At 45.4% G+C, this 25028-nt stretch overlaps 1 protein-coding gene across 2 annotated transcripts in view; it reads right to left on the bottom strand.

Moving 5' to 3' along the window:
- RYK (receptor like tyrosine kinase) overlaps positions 1-25028 on the bottom strand; it is a 147039-nt gene that overhangs the window by 4726 nt on the left and 117285 nt on the right. For both annotated transcript variants that reach the window (XM_075068621.1, XM_032769798.2), the window contains exons 12-14: positions 18976-19085; positions 9220-9379; positions 2766-2902 (exon numbers count right to left, since the gene is read on the bottom strand). In XM_075068621.1, coding sequence (XP_074924722.1) covers positions 2766-2902; positions 9220-9379; positions 18976-19085 — 407 coding nt within the window. The remainder of the gene's footprint in view (positions 1-2765; positions 2903-9219; positions 9380-18975; positions 19086-25028) is intronic.

Raw genomic sequence — 25028 nt, 5'->3', positions numbered from 1 at the left:
CTGTTGTGAGTGTGCATTTGGTGGTAGCTAATCCACACAGCCACCTGTCCCTATTTGGCGCAGTGGGTTGTGGAGCGGGACGAGGGTGCGAGGATCATTCCGCTTCCTTTCCAACACACTGTGCTGCATCGCTTCCCTTGAGCGGTTTGGTTGCCATTGTGAGTCTTGCCGCGTCGATTTAGTAGGAAAAGGAGCCCGAGTGCTGGGACTTTTTGGATGCATGCATGTTGCCAGCCCACTCACGTCTGGCAGTTGAGCTATTCCTTATGCCTCCAAAGTGACGTGAGGAGAGCTCAGATGATGAACTGATTCGGCTGATGCGCGCTGACACTAATTGCTTGTAGGCAGTACGGACGTGCTCAGCACATGGAATGCCGCCTTTGGGCTCGGAAAAAAGCACTGAGTGGTGGGATCACTCGTCCTGCAATCTGGATGACGAAGCGATGGCTGCAGAACTTTCAGAAGAAAGCCACTTTCATGGGACTGCTGTTGCTGAGCTGCCCCAACCTGCAGCGCAGACACGAACTGAGAGCTCCCTGTCACTGAAAGCGGGTGGCATTTCTTGGAAGTCGCAATCCGCGACAGACTACCGACGTCGCAAACCAGTTGGATGGAAAGTGACCGTTGAATAGTGGTGATGCAAGTTTGCAGGGTCATTAATCGCATCCTGGAAGAACGAGTGAGTCTGGGATGTGCAGGACTTGTGGATGGCTTTGCACAAATGGGTTTCCCTAACTGTGAGGAGCAATAGAGGACCATATTCCTATTCTGGCACCACCCCAGCTGGCATCCGGTACATTAATCGAAAGGGGTATTTCTCTATGGTTTCCACCCGCTTGTGAGACACTCGGGCGTTTCACTGACATTACACGGATGGCCTGAGAAGGTATGTGCAGATGCAGATCTTTGGAACAGTCTGCACGTTCAAGAGCTGCAGGTAGGGCTTTTTTCCCAGACCGTAAGATCACAGTGGGAACGTCGAATGCCATTGATCCTTGAGATGCTCTGCTTACCGTTAATGCCTTGGCTCATGAAACCGTATACAAGGAAGCTGACAGGCAACAGACCAGTTCAACTACAGAGTTGAGCCGGTGCAAAATGACTGCAGTGAGCTTTTGCCGTTTAATAAAGCGGAGTAGGAGATTCATACGAGAAGCTATGAGCGGAAAGCAGCATCCCAATTTATAACACGATTCTGTTCCTCCAATACATGATTTGTGATGTCAAGGGAATTGAAACCATTCAGTGAACGACATGTACCACAACAGGTCAAGCCTGGAGGGAAATTGCAACGTTAGTATGCATGGCTAGCTGAGGAGCACCAGACTACATGAGCTAGACGCAATTAAGATTAGGTCCTTACAAAGGAAGCAATTTGAGGCTGACACAGCCAACAGAATGTTGGTGCCTTCACACGCAGCTTTAGTGCAGATGTTTAATGATTTGCAGATAGCGCTATGTTACTGTAAGCTACAGTCATTGTTACTCTAATCTGTAAATAAAAAACTGTTTTAAAAGAAACAAGAAATCCTTTATTAAAATGGACAGTACATAAATCAGGCAGGGGGGTAGGGTGATGAGCAGAAAGTCAGAGGTTTGAATATGTCCTTCCTTGAGTGTTGTGCAATGCCTGTGCTTCAGGATTAATATGCTGCATGGAGAATGGGTGAGTGCATAGGGCAAGGCCATAGTTACAGGGCTGTAGGTGAACGTATGGTGTTGGGCGCTGGTAGTGGTAAGAAGCGATGCTGGAGAAGGGTGTTTTGAGGAACAGTGGGGCACAATGGGTTGAACTTTGGATGAGTGAGGAAGGCACGGTAGTGCTTCTGCCTCATGCTTGCATTGACTGCATGAGGTCTGTGTGCGTTCCATGATGCTTAGCAGCCGATCTGTGCTTCTCTTGGCAGCCTTCTCCTTTTTCTTGGCAGCCTCTTCCTTTTCCTCCAGTCTTGCAAATTTTATTATCTGTGAATACAGATCATAACTGCTTTCATCATCTCCTCCTTCTCTTCCTTGGTTTTTTCCTAAGTTGTATTTTTCAAAGTCTGGCTGATGGAGCAGATATTCAAGGTCACTGTAAAAACACAGGGAGAATAAATACTTAGTGCAGAGGATGCACTGTTTTTAAAGACTGTTTTTAGCATCAGATGACACAATTAGCCAAGCACTAAGCACATAGCAGTAAACGCGCTTCCAGAGAGAACATGGTAGAGTATTCCCACACGTGTCACAAGGCAAGGGGGCTGTCGTCTCTGCATCCCATCAGTGTTCTGTGACTTGGGAAAGGCACGAGAGACAGCTAGGAAATACAACTGAACCCTCCACCCATCTGCACAGCAGTAACTCAGAGCCATTTGCACCACGCGTCAACTGGGGAAAGGGGAAAGGGGGGCTTACTTGTCCTCTCATTCAAATCCATGGTTTCTGGACTTTAGCAGACCAGGTGTACAGCCAGCGCTGCAGACAGGGAGTTGCAGCGCTGGCTGAGCTTTGTAAGTGTGGACACTGTGTAAGTTGCAGCGCTGTAACCCCCTTACCAGCGCTGCAACTTGCAAGTGTAGCCAAGGCCTGAGTATGACCTTTAACAACAACAACAACGCATCATCTACATGAACATTTAACACAACCAGGTCAGGATGACTGAATTGAGACTTCCTCTGTCTATAGAAGTAGCATTCTCTGCTTGCTCTGAATTTAAAAAAGGTTTCCTGAAAAGTAGACTAAAAACCACTCTTCCTCCCCCCTCATAATAAGTCCACACTTACAGTTCATCAGGGCAGTTGATTGGCTGAGCTATTCTGTATCCATCCTTTAGATATGCAGCCATCTCAAAAGGGTCAATATCCACATACGGAGTCTGCCCCAAAGTCATCAGCTCCCACAGTGTTACTCCAAATGCCCACTAGAAAAAAACGTGTTTTACACAGCAGCAAGTTAGCAGTACAGTAGGGCTTGGGGCCTCTGTCAGCTTCATTTCTCTCACAAGATTAGTCATGCACACTAAACAACTATTTAAACTTAATGTGTGTTCCTCATATTTTTGATAAGGAAGATAAAAGAGCTTTACAAATGTGGCAACTACTATTCTTTCATGTTAAATTGTGGTGCTGCTATAATTTTTCTCCCAAGATAGGAAAGTGACTTTTCTCATTTGCATCACTGAACATTTAAATGGGAATAACAACCTTCGAAACAAGAACTGGATCTAATTTCCAACAGTACAGAAAGCTCTGACAGCACGAAGCTTTTAAACACACACAAATAAAATCACAAAATGCATATAGAATAATAAAATGCTGCTTTTCTATAAAGTGTTTGATCTGAAGATTACACAACCCTTAAAAACACTAAGTTTAAATAACAATGTACAGTACAGTTTACTTTGTAGAGAATGTAACAAAATTATATTTACACAGGACTTCAGATCTTCACAACACTGTGCAAATCAATCCCCATAACAGGTTTGGTGAGTTAGTTACTAACTTTGTATTTTGTTCAGCAGATGTATCACAGGGCATGCCAGCCCTGAAGTGCCCCCTTCTGACCATACGGCACTGCAGGCACTTTCTGCCTCAATTTTCTCTAACCAGGTTGTCTCTCTCTCAGGGGTTCACACATCTCAGCCTTCAGCTCTGGGGCTCATGGGGCTGTTTCACTGCCATGTAGACTTCTCGGCTGAGCCTGGAGCCTGAGCTCTGGGATCCTCCCACCTCACAGGTGCCCAGGGCTCCAGCCTTAGCCCAGAAGTCTAAACAGCAATGAAACAGTTCTGCCGCTTGAGCCCATTGAGCCCCCAAAACTGCCCAGGGATGTAAACACAGGTTTTTTAAAAAATACAAAAGGGTTGATAGTCAATGGACACTGGTGAGAGTTTTGAAATAAGCAGCAAACTAAAATTTAGGAAACTGGATAAACACATAATTCAAGTAAAACTACTTTATATAGTGACAATGTAGTTGTTTCCCATTTTATAACTATATTGTCTCAGAAAATTCACAAAGAAGGAAAAAGGCCCCATCTATCCTGGAAAGAAAACAGTATAAAAACACGGCTCCTGCCGAACTATTATTTTTTTTTCCAACACTTTGGCTGACTGCTGTGGATGGGAAAAAAACCTTGTAGGAACCATTTAAAAAAAATCAGCTAAGCCATATGAAAGAAAAACAGCTAAAGAGGGTTCAGCATAATGTGTCTGAACCATATTTAAACTGCTAAAGCACCGATTCCTTTTTCTCAGTGCAGACAAAACCTAAATGTGCACAACAGATACCACTATGCATAAATGTATTACATGCAGTTGATACCTAACATTTGTTTTTGGAGGAGCAGACAGAAGGGTATAGATCTGTAAAACAGGACTAAGGTAAACGTTAAGACGGAATTTAGGTAGAGTGGATAGGCCTTTCTTTTCATGTTCCTAAAATGATGAAGGAATGTTAATCTGGGCACATTACAGTATTCTAGTAGTTAGCTATGGTACTATCAATTTATTAACAACATGATCTACTATATGTTAAAAGGTAGCTGCATTTATTCTGTATAAATCAAAACATTTATGTATGGCATGTTAAAGGGGCACATTTAAATCTGTAGGATCTCTTAAGAGAGACCTTACTACATTCTGACCCCCTTGCTCTATTGACAAATTTTGTTGGACAGACTTCAGCCTAAAAGGCGCCGTTATAATTATTCTTCACACCCCCTGAGAATAAGCCTTAATTCTGTCAATGCCAGGAAATTCATTAGCTATCGTGTTATTTTTCAGCAGCGATAAAAAGGAGTGTTTGTAGACTGGGGAGTTCCAGGGAAGGGGCTCAACAGAAGAAGTGGAGCTGATAAGTACAGTGTTCAAGTGGCTAGGGGTGAGTATAAACCATGCAGCTTCTATTTTATATATTAGAAATGATACACATCTATGACACAAAAGTGGCAAGACATGCACTATTTTACCTTCACCATGGCTCATGGTATCTCCTAACCAAGAGCACTTCACTGGTCCGGGGTAAAATTTCAAAAGTGCTTAAGCAATTTAAGCGCCCAAGTCCCATTGTAAGTTTAGGACACAGATGCTAAAGTCACTTACACTTGAAAATTTTACCTATAGTCAGATCTTCACAGGACATGTTCATACTAGTGAAGGTTTAATATTGGAGATGAAATGGATACATTGTACTGATTCTACTGAATACAGCAAATCCGGCTAATGCAGGCTATTTCAGATAATAATCTACTCAATTTACAAAACAACAGGACTTTAGAACAGGAAATACCTAGAACTTTTTATGCTAATACAGAAATAACCCTGAGGTAAAGCTGACCCTTTTTCAAAGTCTTGATTACTAACAAGAACTATGGCAACATGGAAGAGAACAGGAAACTTCAGTGGAATACGAGTTATGTACACACACAGTTGGAAAATTTGAGAAGACTTCTAAAATAGAACATGAGGTTTCAAAAAATGCACAACACCTCATTGCATCAAAATTGTAAAGGTAACATCATTAAATGGAAATTACCCTTTGGCAGGAAAACCAGACCACATGGCTGTGTTGTTAATCACTGGCTAGTGCTCAAACTACTGCACAATCTTAACCAAGATACTCCACGGTCACTCTTACTACTGATTGTTGAAAACAGTTCTTTCCAATATCTCTAGTTGTTGAAAGTCTTAATGAAGGAAAAGGTGTAAGGCATTGATCCTGCAAGCTGATCAGCACACGACAACCACTGATACCAACAGGAGTGAATGGTACTTAGTATTGGACAAGAGCTTCTTTTCACTTCTCAGAACAGGGCCTTCAATCAGAAACTCAGGGCAGACGGAAAAGAGCAATGTGATCTCACACTGGAAAGGAGAATTTTTTTAATGCATGGTATGGTCTATATGTCAGTGATTTACAGACTGGACAGTTGTGTTGGGGGATAAGAGTAACAATTTAATAGCTTGCTCTATATAATGAAAGTATTGAAGATGCTTAGTGTAAAAAGAACACTAATATATTATACATTAAATGCCCTGAGCATTAAATTTACAAGTAATGTGTCTCAAGGAAGTGGGAATGTAAAATGTAAGGGTTTGTACAATATATAAATTCTGAACCATTAAAATTACATACAGCTGTATAACAAGCTGAAGGCCATCAGGGTAATTTGCTCAGGAAACCACTCTCAGCACACAGGAGCAGTACTGAAAAGTACGCCAAATTATTCTGTTGTAGCTCAGTCACACGCTTCCATTCTGAGAAGACAACCCAAGAAAAGCAGCGTCACAATTACCACTGGACACTACAATCAGGGTGGAAGGGACAGTATATCTTAGATTCACGGAAAACACAGAATACATGAAAATGCCAGTTCTTGAAATTGGGTGAACTGTTTAGAAAGTTCCAGGATTTAACCAGCAAGTCCTCTGCTCATCTGTAGGTCTCTAGATAGAAGCCAGGCTATTAAAGGGTAGCAGTGACTAAATGTCAGTAACATTTCATAATTGTTTAGTGGTATATACAGAATGTGTTACCTCCTCTACTTTAGGGGACAAGTGTCTGTGTCAAACACACTACTACACTCGATACCCTTGCTGGCAATCTCAGAAGTGCCAAACCACAATGGGAAAGGAGTGAACAATCCTGTCGTTCAAGAGGTGATCCCTCTATGTTAGGGCTGCATACCATAGTTTCCAGTCAGCACTGCTAACCGGACACTCAGGTCCTGTTTTCCAGTCTAAAACTGGCTACCTGGCAACAGGGCTGTCAGAAAAGCCAGAGGCAGGGAGAGGGGCAAGCAATCATTTTTGAAAGTAAGAGGGCTAAGCCTTAAGGGAGGTTAGGGTAAATGGTGGGTGAACTAGAGAGTGGAGAGAAACTAGTGGGCAGGGCCATGTCTGCTGTACTGCCCAGGTAGGTTGGAGACTGTGGGTATCAGCTGACAGTACCCAGAGCTGATGCAAGGATATTTTGCACCCTAGGCAAAACTTCCACCCTGCCCCCCTGGAGCATTGCTTATTATAAACTTTCAAAAATGAATACAGTGGAGTCACATCTTATGCGGGGGTTAGGTTCCAAGGTCAGCGCGTAAGAGGAAAATTGCGTATAGTGAAAATTACCATAAACTACAGTATGCACTAGAACAGGGGTCCTTAACCTAAAAGTGGCAGGCAAGCTGATTTAAAATAAATAAATAAATGAATGAATGGCAGGCTGCGGGTCCCAGCCGCTGCTGAGCCTGCTTTCGGCCTGGGGTTCCGTTCACTCAGCTGCCAGCTGGGGTCCCAGCCGGTGACTCCGCTCAACCTCCTGCCATTCACACAAGGCCACCTTCAGGGTTTTTGCCGCCCCAAGCAGCAAAAAGAAAGAAGAGGGGGGAGAAAAACCAAAAGCCGCGATCATGATCTGCAGCTCTTCTGCTGCCGCTTCAGTCTTCGGCAGCAATTCAGTGGCTGGTCCTTTGCTCCGATAGGGAGTGAGGGACCCGCCGCCGAATTGCCGCCGAAGACCCGGACATGCCGCCCCTCACCGTTGGCCACCCCAAGCAGCTGCTTGCTGGGCTGGTGCCTGGAGCTGGCCCTCCGTTCACCCAGGCTGGCAGGAGGCTGAGCAGGGCCAGTGGCTGAGACCCTGGTTGGCAAAAGGCCGGCAGCTGGAACCCCAGATCGTCAGTGGGCTGAGCAGGGCTGGCGGCTGGGACCCCGGCTGGCAGGAGCTGGCCCACTGCTGGCCCTGCTTAGCTCGCTGCCGGCTAAGTGAACAGAACCCCAGGTAGGCAGCAGGCTCAGCGGCAACTGGGACCTGCAGCCTGCCATTAAAAAAACGGCTTGCGTGCCGTGCCGCCTTTGGCACGTGTGCCGTAGGTTGAGGACCCGTGTTCTAGTGTATACTGTACTTTATGGTAATTTTCGCTATACACAATTTTCCTCTTACGCGGTGACTTTAGAAGCTAACCCCCGTGTAGGCTGTGACTCCACTGTAGTGTAAAAAAAATTTTTGGGCACTGCGTTTGGGCATCCCCAAATCTTGGCACCCTGATAGTATCCCCAGCCCAGGTGACGTGACAGCCAGTGATTGATTTAGAGTTAGTGGGGCCCACCAGCCCTGTGCTCAGCTTCATTTTTGGGGCTCCTCCTTGGGATTCAGCCAAGAAAAAGAACATTCTCTCTTATCTCCCCCCGCTCATATTTTTCATTCTTTTTCTTTTCATCTTCCTCCTATAAGTAATAGCAAGTAAATGAAAATAAAGTGAGGTACCTTGATTGTTCTTGTTGTCTAACTTATTTTTCCACAGACCACTTGAAAATCACAGAGGGTCTCGACAGACTACTTAATGATCTTTCCAAATATTGTCAAAAAGTGTTCGGGTGCAGGGTCTGGCCAGGAGCTAGGGCAAGGGAGGGGGCTCAGGGTTGGGGCAGGAGGTTGGCGTGTGGAGCACTTATGTGGGGCAGCTCCTGTTTGGTTCTCAGGATAGGGGTGGGGTGCAGGAATCAGGGCAGGGGGCTTGGGGTGTGTGTGGGGGGGGTGCAGATTTCATGTCAGGGGCTGTGGGGGGCGTGAGGGGGAGAATGCAGGAGTCAGGGCGGGAGAGGTGTGAGGGGAGTGCAGCAGTTAGAACAGGGGGCTGGAAGTGTGTGAGGGGGTGCAGGAGGCTGTGTGTGTGGGGTGGGACTCAGGGCAGGGGGCTCGGGGCATGTGAGGGGGTGTGTGGCGGCTGGAGGTGTGGGCTGGGGTCATGGGGATGCTCACGCAGGGGGCTGGAGGGGGTATGCTCCAATTCCAGCCCCTTCCCCAAGGTCTCACCCCTGCCTTTTCTTCTCCTCCTCCTCTCAGAAGCTGTGAGGGTGCTGAGGCTCCCTCCTCCTCCCCTTCTCCTGCCGGCAAGCAGCTGATCCGGCTGATCAGCAGCAGGGAGTGGGGGAGGGAATATAGCTCACTGGGGAAAGAGGCAGGGGAGGAGACAGGCTGCTGACGACAGCATCAAGCTTCTCTGACCCCACAGGAGAGAGCAGAGGGCAGAGAAGAGCGGGCCAGGGCCCCTTTCGGCCGTGGGCCTGGCGCCAGTGTAAATCCAGTATTGGTTCTGGATATATGTGTTATGCACAAAGGACTTCAGTCTTCAGCACTGTCAATTCAATTCCTTTTTTCATGAATAAATTGTGTGAAAAAAACATTTAAAAGGAAGAAATCCATATAACTATATATTGTTTTAGAAAACGTAAATATAACTTACCACATCACTAGCACTGGAAAATTCATTGTTAACCAAGCTTTCAAGAGCCATCCACCGCACTGGCCTGTTCTCATTATCTCCCAGACAATGATAGTCCATGGGGAATAGGTCTCGAGACAGCGCATTGTCTGTAATCTTGACCTGAAGTGTATCATCAATGCTGATTAAAAGACAATAAGAGCATTTAGTTATGCAAAATATATACTATTTACAGTTGTGTTATTGCATCTTTTAAAAATATTGTATACATAGGACTTCACAAATGAGCTTGATCATGTATTACCAACGTTTTAAAGCCTAATATTTTCCAGATCATGACTCTGATATGCTGCCATTACCACTAAATACATATCAGTTAACTTCAGAATAAAGCAATTTCAAAATTATATTTGGCTATGAAAAGATAAGTAATAGAAAGCCAGAAGTCTCAGACATAAAATAAAACCAATTGTTTTAAAATGGTGAAATGTCCAGTTAAAATACTCAAACAACTTTCTGTCCCTGTAACAACCAACTTTCCCAATTCCCTTCTCGTTTCCTTGCAGACTGATTTTACAGGATAGTAATTTAGGATTTCTCATATCTGATGAAACAAAGGTTCCATCTAATGGGTATTCTGCCTCTGGCCATTGTCTGTATCAGATGCTTCAGAAAAAGTGCAAGAAAGCCTGAAGCAGGCAGTTATGGAATAATCTACTTACAGAGCCAAAGTTTCTTCACTTGCAGGTAATTTACACTCTTCAACATGAGAGTTTGTTTCCTTTCCAAACTTTTTTAAAATCCTCTGTAACTGGATATTCTGATAATCCACCTATGTGTCTAATCCTTTTGCAAATCCTGATAAATTTGACATCTTGTGGAAATTAGAGCCACAAACTAACTATGCTTTGTTTAAATTTCCGTTTATCAATTTTAAATTTGCCTTTCAATTTAACTGAATATCCTCTTGTTCTTATGAGGAAGGGTAAGTAAAAATTCTTGCTTTATCTTCTCTACACCATTTATAACTGAGCATATCTCTGTCACACAGCCTCTTATTCATCTCTGCTCTAACATAAGCAGTCCCAATCTTTTCAATATCTCTTCATATGGGGGATATTCAATGCCTTTAATATCATGTCACATGCCGCTGAACTCCATCTATTTCTGTTTTATCCTTTTTGAGATATAGTGACCAGAACTGAACACATTCGAACTAAATTTTCAGAAGTGACTTGATTTTTTGCACCTCAATTCAAAGAACAAAAACCTAAACTTCTCACAGGTTGAAAACCTACTTTTAGAGAAAAATCAGGAATTAAATCCACTTTAGAATAGAACACTAACTATGAAGTTGCAAATAGGTGACTTCATGTTTTGTTTTCTAATTCTATTTTTAATTCTTGTGTCAACCTCTTATCTTGGTAATTAAGTGAGGCACTACGAGGACCACCTTTTATGCCTATCTAAAGATACTGCAACATGTGCTACCCTCCAATATAATAGACTATATCAAGGTCAAGATTGTACATATTTGTTAACATTTCAGCTGCTTCACTCTGAACTTACTTCAGCTCCTCCTCTTTCGACATCTCACACTGATAGTACCTGAGGAGACACCTGCTCTTTTCAATATCCTCTGGTAGAGATCAATGCAAAGAAATCATGTCTTTTCTCTAGAGAGTGTTATTTATCTTCCTTAATGACTTGCTTTACTTTATAAGAACATAGGAATGGCCATACTAGGTCAGATCAATGGTCCCCAAAGCCCAGTATCCTCTCTTCTGACAACAGATGGTGCCAGATGCTTCAAAGAGAATGAACAGAACAAAACTTTATCAATTGATCCACCCCAATATTCAGTCTCGGCTTCTAGCAGTCAGCTATTTAGGGACACCTAGGGCATGGGGTTGCATCCCTGACCATCTTGGCTAATAATGAACTTATCCTCCATGAAAAGACGGTTACTCACCTTTGTAACTGTTGTTCTTCGAGATGTGTTGCTCATATCCATTCCAATTAGGTGTGCGCGCATCACATGCACGTTCGTTGGAAGATTTTTACCCTAGCAACACTCGATGGGTTGGCTGGGCGCCCCCTGGCATGGTGCCGCTATGGCACCGAATATATACCCCTGCAGACCCATCCGCTCCTCAGTTCCTTCTTGCCGGCTACTCCAACAGTGGGGAAGGAGGGCGGGTTTTGGAATGGATATGAGCAACACATCTCAAAGAACAACAGTTACAAAGGTGAGTAACCGTCTTTTCTTCTTCGAGTGCTTGCTCATATCGATTCCAATTAGGTGAATCTCAAGCCTTACCTAGGCGGTAGGGTCAGAGTGAGATACTGCAGAATGCAAAACCACTGAGCCAAAGGCTGCATCATTTCTGGATTGTTGCACCAGGGCATAATGGGAAGCAAAGGTGTGTACTAAAGACCAAGTAGCTGCTCGAGATATCTCCTGGATAGGTACTTGAGCTAAGAAGGCAGCCGACGAGGCCTGAGCCCTGGTAGAATGCGTGGTAATATGTCCCAGAGAAACATGAGCTAGATCATAGCAAGTACGGATGCACGCTGTTACCCAGGACGAAATCCTCTGAGAAGAGATGGGTAGGCCTTTCATCGGGTCTGCCACTGGAATGAAGAGTTGGGGCATTTTGTGGAAGGGCTTCGTCCGGTCAATATAAAAGGCGAGCACCCTACGGAAGTCGAGGGAATGTGACTGCTGCTCCTGACGAGATGCATGAGGTTTGGGAAAGAAGACTGAGAGGAGTATGTCTTGATTGAGATGGAAGGCCGATACTATTTTGGGGAGGAACGCTGGATGTGGACGCAACTGCACCTTGTCTTTGTGGAACACCATATATGGTGGGTCCACCATCAGAGCTTGAAGCTCAGAGACTCTTCTAGCCGACATGATGGCTACAAGGAAGGCTGTTTTCCATGACAGATATAGGAGCGAGCAGGTTGCCAATGGCTCGAATGGAGGAAACGTAAGCCTCGTCAGGACCAGGCTGAAGTCCCAGGAAGGGGTGGGGCGGCGTACTAGGGGGTACAGACGCTCCAAACCCTTGAGGAACCTCAAAACCATAGGGTGGGAGAAGACAGAGTGACTACCTTCTCCTGGGTGGAAAGTAGAAATAGCCGCCAAGTGTACTTGCAATGATGAGTTAGCGAGGCCTTGCTGTTAAGATACCAGAGGTAGTCCAGTATAGTGGGGATGAGAACATCCGTGGGTGTGGCATTCAGTGTTTGACACCAGCAGGAAAATGGCTTCCACTTGACCAAGTATGTAGACCGAGTGGAAGGTTTTCTGCTACCCAGGAGTACTTCTTGCACTGGGGTAGAGCAGCGTAACTCAGATTGGGTTAACCATGCAGGAGCCACGCTGTGAGATGAAGGGATTGCAGGTCTGGGTGGTGAAGCCTGCCGTGGTCCTGAGTTATAAGATCTTGATGAAGAGGCAGGGAGATTGGGTTGGCTATCGAGAGGGCCAGCAACGTGGTGTACCAGTGTTGTCGGGGCAGGGGAGACCAGGATCAGGCGAGCCCTGTCCCTGAGGAGCTTTAGGAGAACCTTGTGCACCAGTGGGAAGGGTGGAAAGGCGTAAAGCAGCTGGCTCTTCCATGGGATTAGGAAGGTGTCCAATATTGAGCCCGGGGTGAGACCTTGGAAGGAGCAGAACTTCTGGCATTTCCTGTTCTCGCGAGAAGCGAAGAGGTCTATGTGGGGAAAGCCCCACTTCCAGAAGACAGAATGTATAATGTTCTGGTGAATCGACCACTCGTGATACAGAAAAGATCTGCTGAGTTGGTCCGCCAGAGTGTTCCGAGCCCCCGGGAGAAAGGAAGCTACAAGGTCTATTGAGTGGGCTATGCAAAATTCCCACAGTTGGATTGCCTCCTGACAAAGGGGGGAGGATCGAGTTCCTCCTTGATTGTTTATGTAGTGCATGGCCGTTGTGTTGTCCATAAGCACTGAAACACAACGACTCTGCAGATGTTGCTGGAACGTCTGGCACGCCAGGTGGACTGCTCTCAGTTCTCGGACGTTTATGTGCAACGCTAGTGCTTGAGATGACCAGAGGCCTTGCGTGTGAAGGTGGCCTAGGTGAGCCCCCCAGCCGAGAGATGACACATCCATCGTTAGGGACACTGAAGGCTGCATCGGATGGAACGGCAGTCCTGCACACACCAGGGAGGGTGTTAGCTACCAGTCGAGGGAGCCTAAAATGCTCTGAGGAATGGTGACCATCATGTCTATGGTATCTCTGCCTGGGCGGTAAACTGAGGCGAGCCAGGTTTGAAGGGGACGCGGGCGTAGCTTGGCGTGCTTGGTTACAAAGGTGCATGCGGCCATGTGACCGAGGAGGCTGAGACAGGTGTGAGCCAAGGTCGTCAGAAAGCTTTGGAGGCTTTTTATAATTGAAATTAATGCCTGAAACCGGGGTAGTGGCAGGCAGGCTCTTGCAAGTTTGGAGTCTAGAATGGTCCCAATGAACTCTATTCTTTGTGTGGGCACTAGAGTAGATTTCTCTAGATTGATCATCAGGCCCAACCGCCTGAATTGGTCCGTGACGATGCCCACATGTCTGGTGACTTGGGCCTTGGAGGTCTTTCAAATAAGCCAGTCGTCTAGGTAAGGAAAGACATGTATGCGCCGACGACGGCGGAAGGCGGCCACTACAGCCATACACTTTGTGAACACGCGAGGGGCTGTAGAGAGGCCAAACGGAAGAACCACAAATTGAAAATGTTGGCAATGCACCATAAACCGTAGGTATCGTCTGTGCGGGGGATAAATGGCGACGTGGAAATATGCGTCCTTCATGTCGAGAGCAGCGTACCAGTCTCTGGAATCTAGGGATGGGATGATGGTCCCCAGGGATATCATGCGGAACTTCAACTTTTTCAAGAACATGTTGAGTCCTTGCAGGTCCAGGATGGGTCGGAGACCTCCTTTTGCCTTGGGCATTAGGAAATATCGGGAATAAAATCCCTTGCCCCTTAATTCCTTCGGTACCTCCTCTATAGCCCCAATCGAGAGGAGCAAATGAACCTCCTGCCAGAGGAATTGCTCATGAGAGGGGTCCCTGAAGAGGGACGGGGTGAAATGAATTGGAGGTAGAATCCAAATTCTACCGTGCTTAGGACCCAACAATCCGAGGTTAATTGGGTCCATGCAGGGAGGAAGGAGGAAAGGCAGTTGGAAAACTGAAGGGGATCCTGGGGAAGGACTGGTGTTCTGCTCTCGGGCGCACCTTCAAAAGTTCGGTTTAGGGCCTGTCGTTGGTTTGGCAGGACCGTTATTGTGGCCCCCTTGGGGTGCAGCCTGCCGCCTGTGGTTACCGCGACCATGTCTTCTGCCAAAGTCTTGTCGTGGGCTGGGTGGGGGGTAAGGGCGCTGAGGTTGGCTACGGAAGGACCTTCGTTGGGTCTGTGGGGTATGCATCCCGAGGGAACACAATCACTCGATTGTCCTTGAGACTCTGCAGCCTAGGGTTCGTTTTCTGAGAGAAGAGGCCCTGGCCTTAAAATGGCAGGTTTTGGATGGTGTGCTGCAGTTCAGGAGGTAGGCCTGACACTTGCAGCCATGATATTCGTCTCATCGTGATTCCGGAGGCCACAGTTCTGGCTACCGAATCGGCAGTGTCGAGTGAGGCCTGGAGGGAGGTCTGTGCAACTTTCTTTCCTTCCTCCAGAAGGGCCTGGAATTCCTGGCGGGACTCCTGTGGGACCAGTTCAGTGAACTTGCCCATCGCCTGCCAGGTATTATAATTATATCTGCGGAGCAGGGCCTGTTGGTTCGCCCCCTGAGTTGGAGGCACCCCGCAGAGTAGACTTTATGTCCCAACAGGTCCACACATCTAGCCTCCCTTGATTTTGGGGCGGGGGCTTGCTGGCCATGGCGCTCCCACTCATTCACGGATTGGACCACCAGAGAACATGGAGAAGGGTGGGTATATAAGTACTTGTACCTCTTGGAGGGCATGGGAGGGACAAACGCCAGGGATTGCCAGATGGTGTCTGCTTTGGCTTGAATGGTAAAGCCACAGGAGTTGGCGCATCCGCTGACAGTATGTCTATTACAGTGTCTTCAACCTCTGGGACTTCCTCTACCTGTAGACTGATATTTAAGGCGACTCGCCTCAGGAGGTCCTGGTGCGCTCGGAGGTCAGTAGGGGGCGGGCCCAATGAGGATGTCCCGGCTACCTTCCTCTTCCCCAGATGAGGCGACGATAGACCCAGGACGAGTGGCTCATGTATGGACTCGTGGTCAGGAGGCACGTCAGGGTCTGGGAGGACCTGAGGGTCTGGTGCCAAAGGAGATTAGTCTGTACCCGCTGGAGGGGGGCGGCTAACAGTAGCCTCCAATGTGTGATGTTTCGACAGGGCGGAGCGTGATGGTACCGTGGGTTCGCCTTGGGCCTGGTGATATGCCCAAGGCGATCAAAAGGACCACTGTTGAGGACCTTGGTCTGGACCTTGAGCCTCATGTAGAACTCGGCTGTGTACCTCCAAATCCTCGTCGGAGGCACTATCGGCGTGCGATGACACAGACGCATGCCGCGATGGCCATGGCGGAGCAGAGACCGCTCGGGGAGGAGCCCTGCATCCAGCGAACTGTTCTCCATGACACATCGGAGAGTGGTACTGGGTTCCGTACTGGTACCGGGAGTGGGACCGGGACCTACGACTGGCGCGGTGCCGGGAGGTCAGCCGGGATCTTGAAGCTCTATGATGAGATCGGCTGCGGCGTGAACAGTGCCGGGAGCTGGATCGGTGTCTGGAGTATCGGGCTGGTGAGCAGGATCTCGAGTGGTGCCTTGAGTATGACCGGTACTAAGAAGGAGATCGGTACCAGGACTGTGAGTGGTGTCGGGATCGGGATCAGTGACGAGATCGAGAACACTGGTGGCACCTCGATCTTGAGTGGTGCCTCTTGGCAGTGCCGATCGAGGACGGTCTTACCATGGCAGGCTTGCCTGTTGACTGAATTACCTGCACCAGCGGTGCTGGGGGTTGAGGCAGGGTGGGCTCCGTTAAAGCAATCAGTTCCCTCGCTGCAGAAAATGTCTCTGGCGTGGGTGGGAACGATGAGCTCTACCGAGGCATGCGCCAGGGAGCTGTCAGACACCGGACTCAACGGCCCTTGCGAGGCCGGAATCAACAGTGCTGAGATTGTCGGTGCCGCGGCAGTTACTGGTGCCGGGCAGCTCGACTTAGGCTGTTGCTCAGACTGCGGTGTAGATAGTGAAGCTGCAGGAGCTTTGAGCTTCTTGACTCGCGGGGAGAGGGAGCGGTGCCGGGCAGGTTTCTGGGCCGGTGCCGGCTGCCGAGATGTCTTTGTGGTGCCAGCGCACTCCGGTGCTGACGAGGCACTTCTCCCCGGTGAGGACTGTCCGGCACCCGGTGCCGAAGGTGGAGGAGTGAGGGCTGCCTCCATTAGGAGCTGCTTGAGGCGAAGGTCCCGCTCCTTTTTCGTCCGCGGCTTGAAGGATTTGCAGATCCGGCACTTGTCTGCGAGGTGGGATTCCCCCAAGCACTTGAGGCAGGAGTCATGAGGGTCTCCTGTGGGTACTGGCCTGCGGCAAGCCGAGCACAGTTTGAAACCCGGTGAGCCGGGCATGGGCCTGGGCACCGGCTGAGGGCAAGGGCTAATCCCCAACCCTCTGAACTATATACACTAACTACGTTTAGGAAAAATTATTAAAAGTATTAACTAAAACTATAGAGAATAACTATATACACAATAAGTATTAGAACGAGTAAATAGCTAGGGAGGTGGAGATCAGCTAAGCCGCGCTCCACTGTTCCAATGACCGACATGGGCAGTAAGAAGGAACTGAGGAGCGGATGGGTCAGCAGGGATATATATTTGGTGCCATAGCGGCGCCACGTCAGGGGGTGCCCAGCCAACCCCCTGAATGTTGCTAGGGTAAACATCTTCTGACGAACATGCATGCAGCGCGCGCACACCTAATTGGAATCGATATGAGCAAGCACTCGAAGAAGAATTTAACATTCTTTTTTGAACTCAGTTATACTTTTGGCTTTCACAACATCTCCTGACAACAAGTTTCATACGGTGACTGTGAGTTGTGTGAAGAAGTACTTCCTTATGTCTGTTTTAAACCTGCTGCCTATTAATTTCATTGGGTGACCCCTGGTTCTTGTGTTATGTGAAGAGGTAAACAGCACTTCTCTATTCACTTTCTCCATACCATTCATGATTTTATAGACCTCTACCATATCTTCCCTTAGTTGTCTCATTTCCAAGATGAACAATCTTTTTAATCTCTCCTCACAGGGCTGGCTCTAGGTTTTTTGCTGCCCCAAGCAAAAAATTTGCCGCACCCAGCTCAGGTGGGGCTGAGGCTCGTAGGTGGTGCTGGAAACTGAGGGAGTGATGTCACCTTCTCCCAGTGCCTGCAGTGGCTTTACCCCCTCCCCTCCCTGGCTGTACAGAGAAGCCCCGATATAAGGGGTGGCACAAGGTAGCACAGCAGCCAGTGTGCAGATGACGCGGCACAACCCCGGCTCCCTGGCAGGACTCGCCCTCTCCTCTCCAGGTAGCGGCTGGGCTCTGGCAGCTCAGCATCCCGGGGCTGGGGCTTCCCCTTCCTGCTGCGGCTGGGAGCGTGGCGCCCTCGCCCCATCTAAGTGGTGCAGCTCTGAGAGCGCAACTGCCCCGAAAAAAAAAAGATGGCCGGAATGCTGCCCCTAGAAATGTGCTGCCCCAACCCCGTGCTTGCTTTGCTGGTGCCTAGAGCTGGTCCTATCTCCTCATATTGAAACTGTTCCAAAACGCTATTAATTTTCATTGTCCTTCCTGTATTTTTTCCAAAATTAATAGATCTTTCTGGTAGTCCAGTGTTATTCCTTCAATTGTTTTAAAGGCTTAGACTTCTTGAATCTGGAAAAATACTGTATAATAGTGACCACAGGCTACCATCTTCTCCAACTTTTACTCATAAGCGCTCTTGAGATTTCTGCAGATAGATTTCAAACATTTTAAGTCTGGATATGTGTTTGTATAGCTTGTGGATAGAGTATCAAAATGTGAACCACAAAGCATTAGTTTCATAATCACTTTCACATACATCTTGGATTCTTGCCATGGTGCTTAGTTACTACACTGACATCTTTTTACCCAAGTGATATAAATTTCATAATCCACGCCTATACTAGCTCTACGTCTAAAGCTACTTATTTACAGAAACTGGAATTTCAATGAAGACTGAGGAATGACTGCTTTATCAGGAATTTTTGAAGTGGCTCTCTGTGAACCATGTATCACCATAAAGAAAGCTGGAGTCAGTGCAAACACCATTCAGTTAAGACTAAAGCATTAGGTTTTGTGGTCTGTAAGGGGCAAAGCTGTCAGTTATGGATAGACAAAAGTTGCTTCACTTTTTAAATGACCCTCCCCCACTCCCCATGTAGACCAGGCCTCAATCTAAACAGTGTACTAGATTTCACCAAGTTCATTTAAACTTGAAGTGTAAGAAACATTTTGAGACACAATCAGGCCAAAAAACCATTAACTAAAACTTATTTTTTTGCATCCCATCTCAAAAATAGTTGATCTGATTCACTTCATATCTGGACACAAACCTATCTGCTGGCCACAGACCACATGTGCAGCATTTGAAACATCTGAGGATATGGTCTGGGGTGGGAAAGATCAGATTTATAAAGGAAAGCACATCTCAGCCATAACCATAGACAGAGTACAATCTGGCTCCATAATAGTCCTGTAAGAGACAGTACTTACACACAGTTTCTAGCAGCCAGGTCTTTGTGAATGACCTCCCTTCTGGCTAAATAACTCATTCCACAGGCAATCTGAATAGCCATATGAACAAGATCCTGCTGGGAAATTGCCTGCAACAGCACGGAAAAATTATTAACATCACAAAATCCCAGAGAGTTCAGTGTCTGCCAGTATTTTTTCTCAATTTTAATAGTCCATTTCCATATTTTATCTCCTCATTTATAAAAACCATCTGCAACCACTTGTTCTTCAGGACACAACATCACTGCTCCCTAGTATTTCTTGATACTTATTTCAAATACTTAACCCTTAATTTCTGAAAATGCCTTATTTTTAGCTCTAAATTGGCTTTGAAATATTTCCTAGCTTTCATTTTCCTTGTCACCAGTTTTTCACATAAATCAGGGATGGACTGAGACAAAATGGTATCTGGATCTGCCAAAATTTCAGCCACCCTGCTACACGCTTCTCTGCATAAATATTCACAAAAGCAGCACTCATTTTCAAGGAACAGATCACAACCACGCATATAAAAGGTGCAACAGCCTCAAACTTATAATTCCTATCCACTGCTGAAGACTGTAAGTCTCAACACCTTTGCTCCATATCCTTTTTTAATTTTGTCAGTGTTAATTAATAGGGACCTTTGTAGTGAGAGTGTTTAAGTTTAAAATGTAATATATAATGTTCAAACATGTTACTGCATGTCGTCTGCGCTTCGAGACATTTATACTTCCTGTAGCTTGCTTTGGGACACTGACACTGATTTAGTATTGTATCATTGCCAGGGCCTTATGTATTCTGCAGAATCCACCACTTCCCACAGATGTGTGCTTCAGGTGTTCAGTTCACAACTCTTGCAACAGTTATGCAATTTCTATACAAAGTTCTGTGGTAACACTGAAAATCTGAGGCAGAATAAAATAAATTGCATCTAATATCAAATGACATAAGCAATATTGTACTGGTCATATTTAATTCAATAAGTCACAGACGATGAGAAAACAGAAGTATGCCAGTTAAACTGGAGTTTGCTAAATTAACTGTTTTAAAGTATTTGATAGAGTGAAGGGGGAATGGCACTCTCAACGAAGGACTCAGGTTTTATGATGTTGAGTATTTCCCACTTTCTTAATTATACATTAAAAGAAAATATGGTCAGAGCTAGTTAATAAAAGCCAGTTGTGAAAACACTGTCTATTTGGATTAACAGGGCCTTAAAGCAATAGTACATAAACTGTTATCAAACTGGAATAGTGTCTTTCTACGGCACACTGACAGTGAATCCTATGTGAACATTCAAAATACAAACTCCATCAGATGGGCTAATATCTGGATGCGTTGGAAGGAGATAGTATCAGTCTGTACACATTTGCAATTTAGAGATCAAGCCACAAAGCAAAGGCAGACACAATCATAGTCCCACAGTTGCTCACAGTACAGTACCTCTGCAAATTAACAGGAAGAAAACCCTTGACTGCTTGCTATTTAAGTGTACAAAGCAGGGATGACTTATTGACCTCAGTGAGCCAGACAGCCCATGAAAATAAAGTAAGTGACAAGTCAATCATCTAGAGAAAGCCAGGCAGTGTTGTGAGAGAAAGATTAAGAGGAGCATGAGGGAAAATTATCTTAACAAAATACACAGGCATGTGTCTGCTGTGGTTGATAAATCCTTCTTCCTTCAGATTTTCCTCTTACAAGTGTTTTGTTCCATTTCATTTCTGTTTTAGACGATTAACATTTACTAGGGCTGTTAAGCAATTAAAAAAATTGTGATAAAATTAATCACAATTAATCACACTGTTAAACCATAACAGAATATCATTTATTTAAATATTTGTGGGTGTTTTCTATATTTAAAAATATATTGATTACAGTTACAACACAGAATACAAAGTGTACAGTGCTTACTTTATATTTATTTTTGATTACAAGTATTTGCACTGTAAAAAAAACAAAAATAGTATTTTTTATTCACTTAATACAAGTACTGTAGTGCAATCTCTTTATCATGAAAGTTGAACTTACAAATGTAGAATTATATACAAAGAAAACTGCATTCAAAAATAAAACAATATAAAATTTTAGAGCCTGCAAGTCCACTCACTCCTATTTCTTGTTCAGCCACCCACTCAAACAAGTTTGTTTACATTTTCAGGAGATAAGGCTGTCAGCTTCTTGTTTACAATGTCACCTGAAAGTGAGAACAGGTGTTCTCATGGTATTGTTGTAGCCGGTGTCTCAAGATATTTACATGCCAGATGTGTTAAGAGATTTATATGCTCCTTCATGCTTCAACCACCAGGGCAGTGGACATGCGTCCATGCTGATGACGGGTTCAGCCTGATAACAATCCCAAGCAGTATGGACCAAGGCATGTTCGTTTTCATTATTTGAGTCAGATGCCACCAGCAGAAAGCTGATTTTCTTTTTTGGTCGTTTGGGGTCTGTGGTTTCCACATTGGAGTGTAGCTCTTTTAAGACACCTGAAAACATGCTCCACACTTCGTCTCTCTCAGATTTTGGACAGAACTTCAGATTCTTAAATCTTGGGTCAAGTGCTGTAGCTATCTTTAGAAATCTCACATTGGTACCTTCTTTACATTTTGTGAAATCTGCAGTGAAAGTGTTCTTAAAATGAACAACATGTGCTGGGTTATCATCTGAGACTGCTATAACATGAAATATATGGCAGAGCAGGAGACATACAATTCTCCCCCAAGGAGCTGATTCATTAAATTTGTGACTGCTTCTTCCTTTTTTTTTTTTTTAAATAGAGTCATGCAGCATTGGAAACATGTCCTAATGGAATGGTGGCCAAAGCATGAAGGGGCATATGAATGTTTAGCATATCTGGCACGTAAATACATTGCAATGCAGCTACAAAAGTGCCATGCAAATGCCTGTTTTCACTTTCTGGTGATACTGTAAATAAGAAAGAGGTAACACTATCTCCCGTAACCGTAAAAAACTTGTTTGTCTTAGCGATGCTGAAAAAGATAGGACTGAGCGGACTTGTAGGCTCTGAAGTTTTACATTGTTTTTGTTTGAGTGCAGTTATGTAACAACAACAAAAATCTACACTTGTAAGTTGTACTTTCACAACAAATATTGCACTACAGTTCTTGTATGAGGTGAACTGAAAATACTATTTCTTTTGTTTATCTTTTACACTGCAAATATTATAAAAAATATACACTTTGATTTCAATTACACACAGAATACAATATACAGTAACTCCTCACTTAATGTTGTAGTTATGTCCTGAAAATGTGACTAAGCGAAATGATGTTAAGAAAATCCAATTTCCCCATAAGAATTAATGTAAATGAGGGGTCAGGTTCCAGGGAATTTTTTTCACCAGACAAAAGACATACATACATATATAAAAATTATATAATATATATATATAAAAAAATTCCCCTCTCACCCCTATGGGTGGTATGTGTCTTCCTCAACCTCGGGTCCTCTACCAGAGGCCTGGAATTTGAGGGTTCTGCGCAGTATCTAGCTGTTCCTAGCACTGCACTCTTCTGGACAGAGAGCTCTGATGTTGTTCCTGGATCTGTTGAGCCACTCACCCAGCTTAGGAGTCACAGCTCCGGTGCTCCTACCACACTGGGACCACTTTAGCCTTCACTTTCCACATCCTCTCATTCTCTTTCAGGCCTGGTACTTCTCCAGCTTCTCATATTCCTTCTTCCTGATGTTGCTGTCACTTGCACTGCTATATCTATCCCACCGCTGTCTTCTGGTCCTTGTCTATTACACGATGTCTGGTTGATTGGCCAGTACCTGCCTGTCTGTCCGGATCTGGAAGTCCCACAGAATCTTAGCCCTGCTATTCTCACAACCTTCTGTGGAATCTCTCATCTGGTCTTGGGAGGGTCTAGCCCATACGCTGTGCAGATGTTCCTGTACACAATGCCAGCCACCTGGTTGTGCCGTTCAGTGTATGCTGTTCTGCCTACATCTTACATCCTGCACTATGTGTGGACTGTCTTGAGGCTTCTCTGCACAGTCTGCACTTGAGTCCTCTCTAGTGTGTAGACCCTGCTTCAATGGATCTGGTGCTCAGTGCTGTTCCTGTGCTGTTATGATCAGTGCCTCAGTGCTGTCTTTAGCCCAGCCCTTTCCAGCCATGGTAGGATTTCCCAATGTCAGTCACCTCAGCTATCTGTCAATAGTACATCCATGCAGGTCTTGTCTTGCCATGGCACTTCTGTTGGTCTTCTCCCATGTCTGCAGCTGCCTCAGGCATTCTCTCAGCAGCTCATCTTTGGGCCATCTTATCTTGATGTACTCCTGGACGTTCCGGGTTTTGTCCAGGACAGTGGCTTTGATGCTCACCAAGCCCCGCCCTCTCCTTTCCTGCTGGTATACAGTCTCTGGGTGTTGGACTTGGGGTGAAACGTCCGTGCATTTGTGTGTGTGTGTGTGTGTATATATATATATATACACACACACACACACACACATATACACATACACCACACACTATAAGTTTTAAACAAACTTTAATACTGGTACAAAGTGATGATGATTGTGAAGCTTGTTAAGGTGGAGGAGTCCGAGGGTGGGATATTTCCCTTACTGCTAAATGATGAACTAGTAATTGGCTGAGCCCTCAAGGGTTAACTCTCTCACTCTGAAGGCAGAGGAATGGAGGAGATATGCGCATTTCCTTAAGTACACTACCTTGTTAATTAGATCAGATTGCTGGACCACAGCTGCTGCAAGCTCCCTCCGTCCTGAGCCCTGCTCTATGGAAGATCAGGTAAGGGGGGTGCAGAAGCAGGGGGGGGACACCCTGATTCCCTCCCCCCCCCCCCGGTACAGCAAGCAGGAGTCTCGGGGAGCAGCTCCAAGGCAGAGGGCAGGAGCAACACATGGCAGTGGGGGAAGGGACACAGCTGAACTGCAGGCAGCAGCTGCACAGGGAACTTAGGGGAGCAGAGAGCTGATGGAGGAGTTGATAGGGGGCTGCCAGTCCACCCTGGTTCCAAGACCCCACAAGCTAGCTGCAAGGGGCTGCTCTTCCTGCAAGCAGTAGACAAAGCAGGTGGCTGCCAAAGACGTTAGAAGGGAGCATTACACACTTTAAACGATCATGTTCCCTAACTGATCAGCAACAAAACAACGTTATCCGAGACGACTTTAAGTGAGGAGTTACTGTATATGAAAATGTAGAAAAAAATCCAAAATATTTAATAAATTTAAATTGGTATTCTATTGTTTCACAGTGTGATTAAAACTGCGATTAATCACGATTAATTTTTTTAAGTTAACTGCGTGAGTTAAATGTGATTAATCAACAGCCTTAACATTTACTATAAATCTCATTAGCACAAATACTATTAAAATGTTCCATCTTGGACGACAGTAAGTTCTTGTGTAGAAAAGGTCCCCAACCTCAAATTAACTTGTATACTTCTCATTTGCGTTTCTCTTAATACAATCAGTCCCCACTGCTCATCTCAAAAAAAAACATGACACTTGCTAATAAATCATTATAATCAATTTAGTAACATTAAGCAAGCATTTTGGTAAATGGCACAGGTTCCACACACTCTCCCCTCCCCCTACTCCTCCTTCCCAACAATATGACACAGGTCAAAGGAAACAGGGATAAAAAGATTAAGTCACTACCAATTTGCTGAAGTTTCCTTAAGATTTTCTTTTAAAAACATTAACAAAGAACTTCAAAAATTAAGACTATTAACAGAAGCGTTATGATTAACTTATAACAAGTGCATTAAATATCAATAAAACATTAAGCATGAACAGTTAAGGAACCAAAATTAAAGAAATGTCAAAAGTTAAAGTTGTGCACAACTAACCCCCCACCTTTGTGTGCACGCATTATAATTTAATTCTACGGTCTGTTTTGTTTTCTCAAACCATTTTTTTTTTTTTGAAGTTCAGAATGATATACCTCTGTAGCATCTTGCATTGTGCAGGTCTGTGTATGTTAGACACATATACATTAATATCTGTAATAGGCTAACAGGGGTCGGTAACCTTTCAGCAGTGGCGTACCGAGTCTTCAT

Source organism: Chelonoidis abingdonii, chromosome 8 (genome assembly GCF_003597395.2).
Source record: "Chelonoidis abingdonii isolate Lonesome George chromosome 8, CheloAbing_2.0, whole genome shotgun sequence".
NCBI classification, from domain to species: Eukaryota; Metazoa; Chordata; order Testudines; family Testudinidae; genus Chelonoidis; species Chelonoidis abingdonii.
The sequence above is the reverse complement of the archived record's forward strand: the minus strand, read 5'-3'. Positions and strand labels throughout refer to the sequence as shown.